Below are 12,038 nucleotides of genomic sequence, written 5' to 3'. Positions count from 1 at the left end.
CATAATGTTCTTGAAGCAATTTTCCAGACTAAATTATTAAAGCATTCTGTGACTAGTCACCAATACATCGCTGAAGTAGCTTTTCATTGCTCGAGTCTTCATAAATGAGTAAAATTACTTCGAAAACATCATCGGGAGGTGCTGGTTTATGTTTACAGCTGTCCAAATTATTTTGGACCTTTGTTTTGACTAACTGTTCCAACACCTCCGACTTCCTCGCTCGACATTTTCATCTCCCGAATCCGTATCTTTCACCACAACGTCACGAAACTTTGGCGTTTAATTTCTGAATAGTATTACTTCCGAAAAAAAGAAATAAAAAGTTTGAACACCCTGCGCGGAGAAATGATTTTGTGGATGGTAATGAGAAAGAGGTTCTCCGAACGATCGGTAGAATTCCCAGAGTTTCGCGCGCGTACAATTTGGCGCGGAACGCGTCGACCGGGAGTGGGGGAAACGAGATGAAAACATTTCTTCAGATCCGTAAACGGTGCGCGGCGTGCAAGCGCCAAGCCAGCCCCTATTCGGTGCTGCGGTGGGTGGCGGAACTACAGGGCCAAGAGCCACAGTTGGTTGCGGGTTGTCGTCATGAGCACATTACGCGTCTTCGACCTCCACGGCGCGACCTCGTGTCCCCGAGTGATTGCGTGATCGTACAGGTGCGCGTCGGGATCGCCTTCGCCGGGGAACCCGCGGATCCCCGAGAGTTCCTTGTGCTTCCGTCGTGTGAGTGCGGGAACCTCTCGTCGCGGTGAACGTCTCGCGAGCACGCCACGAACGCTCTCGCCCTTGGATTTTCCTTTTCTCTCCTCTGCGAGCCTTCTTCTTCCGTTTACCCGCGATCGACGCTGAAAAAATGTGCCGCGTCTAGCTTCGTTCGACCCCATCGATCCACCGATGTCGGTCTCGCAAATTTTGGCAGAGATCGGACCTTCGAAAATTGATCTCGCGAGCGTCGAGGGTAACAGAGACTTCTGGTGACGCAAGGTTGCAGCGCTGGAGGGTAAAAATACCGACGACGAGATTGAATCGGGACTGATCTCCATATTTAGACGGCTGCAACGAAATAGGAGGGTCTGAAACGTCGGAGGAAAGCGACGTCTCCCCGCGGGAAGTTTCAATTAAAATTTTATCGTGCCCGTGGTACGGGCCGACTCTATAAAACGAACGCTTTGTTCGCGGACGGACGGACCGTAATCCCGTCGTTAAACACGGCGAGCGCGACGGGAATAATTGCGATAAGGAAATCGTCGTTGGAACCCTTCGGGGGATCCGTGTCGAACCGACGCGGCGTGACGAGAATGTGGCCGCGGGGGTAGATGGGAGTCGCGGAAGAAACGGGATCTAGACGTTTCGGGGCGATATAGGACAGGGGGAGATTATGTGGGACAGTGTCGAAACGAAATGGGCGGATCGTGTTTAAAAGATTTATGAGACGCTCGAACTCGCGGTTCGAAAGGTCAGAGGACACGTCCGATCGTAGGAGAGCGGTTTCATCGATGAGTCAAGGTTCCGTCGCGACGTCGGAAAAGGACACGGAGTTTCTGGGCCTTTTTCGTTCGCGCTCGAACGCGAAACTGGGACGATCTATCGTCGAATGAAAAAAGTTCTGTTCCGCGAACAAAGTTCCAACGGACACAAAGTGCTATCTCGAGCCCTTGAACGCCAACTTTTCGCGGCACGGACAGAGGGAGAGAGAAAAACGCGAGAACCTGGACTCCTCGTTAACGGTACACGCTTACGATTCTCTGTGATCATTCGTTCTCTATAGGCAATAATTCACACCGAGCTCAATTTATCGAGAAAACGTTTGTATAGTTTTTACGATCCCAAATCCCTCGGATCGATGTCGCGACAGTCGACGGAAGAGTTCAGGAATCTTCGAGAATGTCGATTCGAACTACTGTGGAGAACCAAGAAGTGTAATCCGTTTAAAAGGGTCTCCAGGTGAGCGACGACTACAGAAGCCACGCGTGGCGAACACGAGCATCCAGCGAAATTCTTGTCGAGCAACGATAATCCCTCGCGACTATTCGCGGTATTTTCACGGGTACGGGGAAACTCGGTTACGGGGAACTAATCGTCGTCGGCGAGATTGAATCAAACGAGAGCACGATACCACTCCGGAGACGACGACCAAGGCGAGAGAGAACCTGGACGATCGAAACTGAAACGAAGTTGGGGAAGAGGAGGCGCGCAGGGAAGGAAGTTTAGAGACGTTTCGTTCTCAGTGACGACAGGAAAGAACTTTGAGAACGAGATAACGCCTGGGAGGAAGAACAACAGCGTCGTTAGCCGGTGAATTTGAATTTGAATTTGAATTTGAAAAGCCGCGGACGAGGTTTAATTATTCATAGTCGACCTCGTCTCGACCAAGATGAGCGTCTTCTGAGACGTGGGAGGATCCGGGAACCGTTTTGGCGTACTCGATGAATTCGTTGCTCGAGCCTTGCCAGTTTCGCGCGTGAAGAACAGAAACACGGCAAAGTGAATTGTGTAGTGGTTGCAGATTCGAGACGACCATGGACAGAAGAGAGGTTCGTCTGGCCGTTCGACAGGTGAACGGTCGCTGGTCGAGCAGAAACGGCAAGACAGCTTCGGGATGCTGCACGCTGTTATGCTAGGTAGCGGTCCAGGCCGAGGGAGACACGAATGGTATCCGGGATTTTACTTGCAACGTCGACGACTTGGATGCAGGATGAATCGCGGGGAACAGGAGACCCTGTTTAGGCAAAGTCGCCAGCTTACGAGGATCGTACCCTCCCACGAGGACCTTGTGCTGAGCGTCCTTAAATCGCCGATCAGCCAGCATCAGCATCATCATCAGCCCCGCCAGCAGTACCACCACTCGCATCACTCTCACGAGCATCATGTTAACTGCCAAGGTCATCAGAATCATAAGAAGTGCACGCATTCAGGTACACTAGGTTTAACTGCGACACGTACCCGAATAGTAATTTGATTTTTCCTACTCCCCACGGGGTATTTGTTTTCCTCTCGTTGGCTTGATCGATGGTTGGCTGCGGGCTGAGATTTATACTCGTTCTCGATCGTTTTGGTAATTTAGGAACAACGTTTCGTGAAACATTTGTCCAGTGTGCGATGAATTTTCAGATTTTCTACTTAGTTACACCGTGGTCTATATTAAATGGCAGTAATTTTGTATACTAAATATTATGATAATAATTGTCGTTAACATAGCTTTCAAACAAGATGTGCAATGTTAAATATTATGTAATTCGTTACAATATGCAAGTAGGGGAGTATCATCTAGGGGTTGTAATTTATTGAAATCTTGGCTAAATATTAGAATATTAGACTTGTAGAAAAATAATTTCAAAAATAAAAATATTAAATCAATGCCCAGTGATGATATTATAGCATAAAAAATATCTAAATTGGAATATCAGATTCGGGGAAAAATAATTTTAAAAGTATTAAATTTAAAGTAACGCTCAGTGATGATATTTATAGTGTACATTAGTCAAATAAAAATCAATAACTATGTATATTTAAATATTTTAAAATACAAATTTTAACCAAAGTGTTGTCAAACTTCTCAACATAAACAGCATTTATTTAGAGCAGGATTGTTAAATCTCCAAAAAAGTAACAAATAATTTTGAACATTACCAGGCCATTATCAACAAAGAGGAATATCGTACAATATATTAATTGTTATTAATTAATGACAATTTCTTTCTTTTGTTTAAACGAATTTTGCACGAACAGTCTCATCCAGTCCTGTACTTGAACACAAACGATTGAACCATATATAATTTAACTTTCAATACATATCATGCGAAAGCTATGTTAATTTACCGAGGCTGAATGTGCGTTATTAAAATAATATTCCCTATATATATCGCCATTTGGTATAAAGTATATTTTAAACGTTACGATCTCATTTTATTCGAGTCCTTTCACGAAGGAAAGAAAAGATTTACAAAGGTGTGAACGAATCCACAGAGTGCATTGTAATTGCAAGTATGCATATTTTCGCTCGACGATCTTAGATTGCTCGGTGAGCGTGTTTATTCTATTCCGTCGCCAACAAATCTGACGTCGAGTGTTACGTGTAGTTTAATAATAATATTCGACCTCGGTTTCCTTTATAAAGTATTCAACGCTCATATAGCATAAGCGAGTAAAAGAAATTGCTGTTGCGGTATTTCTGGACACGGTAGCAAGCGTGTACTGTGATTATGAATCTTTTCTGATATCTTTTATTTATTAGTTTGCTGCAAAATAAATGATCGAACGACGTTAAATACAACAAACGAGACGGTCACGTTTATCAAACGCGTTCAATCTATCGATCAGTGGATCGTTTTTGTAATAGTTGACGTCTGTTTTACATAGGAATATCTTAGCGACAATTAACTTTTCACCTTATCTGCCTCGTTGCTTTTTTTTACCGAGCGTTAGACACTGTTTTGAATTTCAGGGTGAAACGTTGATCCATCCATTACTAAAAACCGTAGGTGACTTTCATATCACGACGTAAAAAGCCAGATAGCTAGATAGCGAGAGATTAATTACTGTATTACATGCACTTCGCGATTCCATGTATCTTTTGTGCGAAACATGTCTTCGTATAACGAGCAGCTTACGAGTAATCTAAGGTCGACAAGTTGGATGACTTACCTTGTATATTATATCTACAGGGATTTTCCAGATTAAAGGATCAAATTGTGACAATATGCTCTGCGAAATTTTTTATAAACAGAGGTCGGAAAATGCTTCGTTGAACTATTAAACGCAAATGAAATAACATGGCAACGACATTTATGTAATATTTCTATTTTATATACTACTTAAAGGCGATCGATGGCGTTACCATCTAAAGGTGATCCATATTCCATTAATCATTAATATTCAATTTCAATGTGCCAGCTGTTCTTATCAATTCCAGACTTGGCGTCGTTGATGCATTGCAATTTTTTCACGGCTTCTAATAATGCATTTTTAGACCTCTGCTTATACAATGCTTCTTTCTCAGTGTTACTTAGAGAACATATAAAAACGGTTTGATTGTTTAATTGACAAATACCTTGAATCACCTTTTCAAGGAACACTTTCAGTACTTCGCGCGATTCCTCGAGAATTACATCGCTAATTCCCTTAACACCTTTTCTTAATCTTCGAACATCTAACGTGTTAATTCTTCGTAATTATCACTCGTCACTCGTTCCTTTTTCCGCTTTTCTTCAAGTCATACAAGATGTTACTAAATCAAATTGTCCCACCATTTCAAAACCATTCTTCCAATATTTGTCCAAACGCCATGGTTAAAAGATAATAATACTGAACGTAATGAAATTAAAATTATTCGATTTATATATCCAGAAATCTAGTTTTATTCCCAGAGAAATTGTTCAAGTATTCTATGCCCATCACGAAGGGACAAATAGAATAGAAACGAAATTTTTCAGCAATATATTGTTCAGTTTAACCAGGCGACACGCAGCCACTGTTTAATTCTCCTGGAGCTTTGAAACTTGGAATCATTAGTTGCTTGAGAAACCGCCCGTCGCAGAACGAGTAATTAAATCGAGCACGCGTTTTATCTACGCCCGTACGTAGCCATTTATCAAAGCTTAACGAGTTGTTTTCCATTCTTGCTCATCCCCCATTCCGAATTATTAACTTGCTCGCTGTTCCTCGTCTTTGTGGAATCAGTTCGATCCGTTGAGAGCAGTTTAATTAACGAATTATTTGTCGCGTCGGTGGTCATTGTTTCCCCGCTTAACAGTTTCCAATCCGTTCGAGGGTGTTGAAAACTTGCTCGTGCAACTCGGAAACTATGATCGAACCCGTCCTCGTGGCTTTTCCTTCCGTTTTGAGGCAAGCAAAAAATTCGCAAAAAAAAGTATCAGACCTTACATCCTTATTTCGCATTATACGGGGCTTCGTTGGAAGAATAGCTGCGGCGAGTAATCTTCTTTTAACGGAAGAACTGATTCCACCGACCCCGAACAAGATCCCCGACTCCTATTCTTTTTCAGATTTTGCTCGACTGTACGTCACGTTCGTTGGAAATTATTCAAAACGTTTACTTAATCTTAAGAACGTTGGACGCGGCAATTTCTTCTCTCTGGCGATGAGTTTTACAATTTAAATGGTCGTGCAATCGTTGGGTTTAATTAAAAAACGAAAATGCCAAGATATTATGTCCGGGATTCCCATACGTCGAACATCGAACGTCAGCAAGAATAAATGTTACGAATTGGATTAAATCACGGTGCTGTAAATTGGAAAGCCGTGCACCGTGTGACGCGCTTTTTTTCGCGTTGCGAATGCAAATATTGTACCTGTAACTTGACATTAACATGTTCGTAAATACAAAGGTAAAAAATATCGTTTAAAAGGAAAACGATTTCAACGATAAAGGCAATAATTCCCAGCGAACGTGTCACGTTTTTCGCAAATTATTAATTATTAACCCCAAAAGGCTGATTCTTGTTTCCTTCTTCCGATTTTATTTTATCTACGCGTCGTGTCGCAGTTTCCTAAATTTTAAACGATCGACGAAGTACCTCTGCGGCCTCCGAGCAGGTTGCAAAGAAGAACCCTATTAGCCGCTTTCCTCGAGCGTGGCGGGAACATACCGTTTTCGTCAGCTGAATATAAGAAACGTCGGGTATTCCCTTGCGGTAGGAAACAAGGATGTCTTCGCGGGAATTTCGATCGTTGCTTCATGATTGGAACACATCGATCCTCGATCCTCGACGCTGCAATTCGTCCCGGTTGACTAAACAATTTACGACGACGCTAATGCCGTTATTAATAGAACCTTGTGCGTGACGTATTTATTCGCACTCGATAAATTATCCGACGATTTTACTACGATCATTTTTCAACGAAACGTAAACTCATACTTGGGCATCTGTATTTTATAAGGCAGAAGTTCTTTTTAAATGAAAATTTCTTTTCATATTCTCTTAAATACGTCTTGAAAGCATTAACCCCTTGACGTACCATTTAATTTCAAATAACTTTTCGAACGTATACTGTTTAATTTTGTTTAAATTTGTGCGCACAAGGAATGGTCACGAAAAAGAATAGATTTCTTTCACGAATACCCCGTGAATGGAAAAATGTGTTGATTTTAATATATAAGACTTGATGACAAGTGAGTAGCTTAATAATTGTTAAACTTGACATTAAGAATTTGTGACGAGTCAGACTCGTCATTGTACGGCAAGGGGTTAATACGATTTTGGTACAATGTTACAACGCTATAAAATTTTTACGAAACACCACGTGTAAGAATATTTTTTCGTAACGAGCGAAGATTCGAAAAACTATCTATTCGTCGAGTAAAATACGTAGGAAGAGGGGAGTAATTTTTTAGTTATATTAAAATTAGTAGACAATGGTGACCGTAATAGAGCCTAATTAAGCCTCAGGTAAATCCGCTTCTGGGAGTACAATTACGCCGGTTGCGAGCTTTCGCGGTGATGGCAGAAACCCTGGTGTTGGATGTTCCATCTCTAAGGGACTAGTCTGCAGCTGATGCACGGAACTTGAATTATTCGTATTCGCCATTTTGCCTACCGTTGCGCTAACGCATCCTTAAACAGACTTGTAGTTTGCGAACAAGTTTCCGCGTAGTGGAATAATCTGCGGAGAAATTTATGGACAGAACCTAAACGAACGATAAAATAGCGTCGTTAAACGAAAAAGAAATTCTCCTCAACTAAGAGGAATATTTGTATTATACTCTATATTAACTTCTGCTCCTCGCTCAATAGATTGTAGTTTACATATATTAATACTGTGTCACTTTTCCTTTCTAATATTTGTTTCGTTCCTCGAAGGTATCTTTCTATTATATTATTGAAAATTCTTTTAAATAGGACGCATATTCGTAACTCATCTCTGATATAGAGAGTAATGGTTATAGCAAGGAAATTTTGTAGGTCCCTGGGCGCTCGTTAAACCGAGTTTAACAGTATCTATATTCTTTGATTAAAACGACTTTATGGAACGATCCGATGCAACTGGGTCGTAGAAATATTTTCAATCGATTTCAACCATCCGACACGACTTGGCCATAATTTTAAATTTTCTTTGAAATATATGGGGATCTATCACTCATAGTACGAGTATGCGTTTTCAGTATGCGGTTATTTGTCTTTGCCCTTTCGGTACCTGACACGTTAAATTTTGTACATTTCGTACGTTTTTAAACAGAGTAGGGAACAATTTCGCCCGTTATTTTATATTTTCCTATACGCGATACGGGGACGGGAAAAATGCAGAAATGTGTCGTGCAATGAATAAAAGGGAAACAAATGTTTATCTGTTACTCGTTAAATGTAAACAAAAATATTTCACAACGAACGGATGAAATTTTAGAACGTTCGTTTTATCGGTCATTTGGGTTTCGAGTAAAATTGTTTTTATTCGGCAGTGACTACGTTATACGTATATATATTATCGTATAGCTTTTTTTATATAGAAATACAAATTATAGTATAGTTTTACGTTGCTGTTCGAGGAAAGGAAATGTGCATATTTAAAAATTGTTTCCACGATAAAAACATCCAGTTTTTCATTATCTTGTGAGATTTCTCATTGAAATTTAATTTGTCCTGAGTTAGTGACAATTAGAAGCACGGTAGATACGATCTCGTTTGTTTTAATTCAAGCTAGTCAAAGTTATTGGTGCATTCTGTACGGTAACTTAGTTTTATAATACACATTGTCGTAATTAGGTGTCCTTGGGGTGAACCCGCCGGGCAAATTTGACCAGTTTGAATAGGCCATTGAGGCCTTTAAAGATTAATTGGTCATCGAGCACGCGGTTAGAACTATATCGTTCGGTAATAATTGAAACAATGTTGAGTGAACGAACGTGTAGGGCAACACAAATTGCGATGATCGGAAAGCCACCGAGGATAACGCGCGCAACATTGCTGGGTGGACGTAATGTAGATCAGAGCGCAATTATTATATTATCGATTGCGAGTATCTACGCCATTGACCTTTCTAGCACGACCCTGTAATCTGGTTTGATGTAGCACACAATCCTCTAGTGTGGACAGACCATAGGTATGAGAATACGCAGATGATCGCGTTAATATTCAAAGACGTCTCGTCAACGTTTTGTTTTTATGGCGCCATTTTGTTTACCGTTGCTTCTTTCCTCGATCCTTTTCATTCGGTGGTACGATAATAGCCTAAATTAATCATCTTTTAAGTGTTTCTATGCACTCTTGTCAGAGTAAAATATAAATAAAGTAATAGCTAGATTTTGGCGTTTTGATAACTTTAAAGATCTGTTCTTTTTATGTTAACAAATTAGTTACAAGATTTGAATCAGTTTAGAATTTGTCTGTCTCTAGTAGATAGTTCTCCAGAAAGTATATTGTTACGTATAGTATCGGGGATCATCCATGCCCCCATAAATCCCTTATGATTTATGTATGATCCGCAGACTATATATAATCATATCTAACGGGAATCTGATTTATATCTATTCATATATACTTTCGTATCCATTCATATGTAATCATTTCTCTCCTAGACCTCATTGTAAATACAGAAAGTATTTATGTCACGACCGAGATTCCATAAAAAAGTCACAGGAAATTGAAATACCAAATAAATAAATAGTCGAAAGTTTTTTTATCGATTCGATACCCCCGAAAGTCTGAAAGGCCGCCTACACCGCTCTATCTTTCCCTAAAACAATACAGATTTTTCACAATAAATTCTCGGGAGCGTTTGATTACATCAATAGAGGCGGAAAACGAGTATCCTATATATACTGAATGAACGATGCCAATAACAAGCATCGATGCCGTAATAAAAACTCGGTTCTCCGCGCTACATAGAATTCATAATAACTCTACTTCCATTCTACGCGAGACTATCGATATCGCATTCCTCAAATCATCGAACGGATTCCGGCGTTCTCATAAAAATTTGGGTTACCGGACAACGTCGAGTAACAGCCAACACAAAGAATATCGACAAAACGCGGAGAATTCTTCTACGCGACGTCTTCTTTTCTCCGTTTTTCTCCATTCCTTCGGACCGAGCAAATCCGTTTCGTCCGCGAAGGGTGCTTCTCGATGAATATCTCACGGCTCGCTATATAGCCGCCCGTACTTCCGATTCTTCGTTCGTTAATGTCCCGGGGAAATTGCATGTAATCGTTAGAATTTATCTGCGCGCTATAGAAGGAGCTGTGCTCTTCGGAGAAAAGAAGAGGAAGCTCTCGCCGATGAGCGTGCAGATAATTCGAAGCAATTTATCGGCGTAGCGTGTACCAGGGTATCTAGTGTCCGCGTGCACGGCTTGTCCATTTTTATTTCGAGCCGCGGTATCCATGGTCATGCACTCTGTCGCTTATCCCCGACAGCTGTAATGCAAATGAACCGTGCGATCGTTGATTCGATTTCACCGCGACTCGGAACCTTATCCTTATAAACGACCCGTGCTCGAACGGAGTGAGATCCTCCGGGACGCGCCGATTTTCACCTGCTCCATTTGCCCCGGAAGAAAATTAAACGAACCGGTAATACCGTGCAATCAAAGTCTCGACTAGTACAAAGATAAGGACAGCGTTAAAAAATATGAGCGTCAGTTTTTTTTCGTGTTAATTCCTAGTAAATCATGTCGTAAATATTTTTGTAAGTGTAAAGGAGTTCTCGACAACCACCCCCTCATGCAAGAATTTCGCGACGTTATGTAGCTTTTCTTTTCACTTGGTCTGCTCTGAGGATATATTCTAAATTTCGTTGCAATCCCTCCAATCGTTATGATTTATTTATAATCATTTATTATTTGTTCTCATTTTCTGTTCTCTGATATAATGGTGAATCATTATAAATGGAAGGTTGTTTCTTGAGTCCATTTTTTCATACATTGAGATGTTTAATGGTTTGCGTATGAATAAATTAGAAACTAAACTCGTCGACGGTCGTGTCACGTTAGAAACACTATTTCTTGTTCGATCACCGATGTTAAGCTGCTTTGGCCGTGATCAGGCTAAAATGGGTGACCGCTTGAGACCACCACGTTATTGTTATTATTATTATTATATATACTGTTTATATTATACTTCTCTATCGATTTTATAATTGGTATTACTACGAAAACAAAAAAAAACTACTTTGTAAATATAAGTAACATATCAAAATAAATGAAAAGTATTCACAAGAAACACAAGATCTTTCCATTTATAGCGAGTCACCATTATAATGTATGAGTGAGAGTAACTGTGTATAAGGAACGAAATAGAAAAGTATGGTAGTTTAATTAACCTAATTTAAAGAATACTCTTCCAGACGAGTTTAATTTCTTAAAAAAACGCATGGTATCGTGCAATAGAGAAGTGCACATTTTTTACGAAAAAAGTATACAGGTCACCCCTGAAAAAAATTTTAATGGGGGATTCTAGAGACAAAAGTAAGACGAAAATCAAGAATACGAATTTGTTGATGGAGGCTTTGTTAAAAAGTTATTAACGTTTAAAGTTCCGACCGTACTGAATTTTTTTCTCGAAAATGCGCAAGATTTCGGGGGTAGGTCCATTCACCAAAAATTATTGTAATTGATCCCCGCAACCGAAAATAATTTTTCTAGAACGATTTGAATTTTTTATTTTCGCCGAAAAATTTCAGCACTTACCCGATTTTTTTCCTCGAAAGTGGATAGGATTTCGGAGGTATATGTATTCACCAAAAATGATTGTAACTGATCTCCGCAACCAAAAATAATTTTTTCAAAACGATTCGAAATTTTTGAATTTAATTGTTAATAACTTTTTAACGAAGCCTCAGTCAAGAAATTGATATTCTTGATTTTCGTCTTATTTTGGCCTCTAGAATCCCCCATTAAAATTTTTCCCAGGGGTGGCCGAATACCCTGTATATCTTATCGTTAAAGGATTTTGAATCCTCGTATCAGTCTTGCGTTCGCATAGAAAAGAGCTCGAATTCGTCCCAGTTTCTAGAATCGTCCTGTTGAGCGTGTTCTCCAATTGATTATCCAAACTTTGGATACGCAGAGTACTCGTCAAA

General features: G+C 40.3%; 1 protein-coding gene across 1 annotated transcript in view; it reads left to right on the top strand.

The window, feature by feature from the left end:
* The first annotated feature begins 1,493 nt into the window (after positions 1–1,493).
* LOC122400190 (potassium voltage-gated channel subfamily KQT member 1) overlaps positions 1,494–12,038 on the top strand; it is a 91,780-nt gene continuing 81,235 nt past the window's right edge. The window contains exons 1-2 of the mRNA XM_043401518.1: positions 1,494–2,298; positions 2,501–2,918. Of these exons, the coding sequence (XP_043257453.1) occupies positions 2,603–2,918 (316 nt within the window). The 5' untranslated portion in view covers positions 1,494–2,298; positions 2,501–2,602. The remainder of the gene's footprint in view (positions 2,299–2,500; positions 2,919–12,038) is intronic.

The sequence above is a fragment of the Colletes gigas genome, unplaced genomic scaffold, assembly GCF_013123115.1.
Source record: "Colletes gigas isolate AHSC1104 unplaced genomic scaffold, ASM1312311v1 Colletes_gigas_Sc00016, whole genome shotgun sequence".
In the NCBI taxonomy this organism is placed as follows: domain Eukaryota; kingdom Metazoa; phylum Arthropoda; class Insecta; order Hymenoptera; family Colletidae; genus Colletes; species Colletes gigas.
This window is presented reverse-complemented; position numbering and strand designations above follow the sequence as displayed.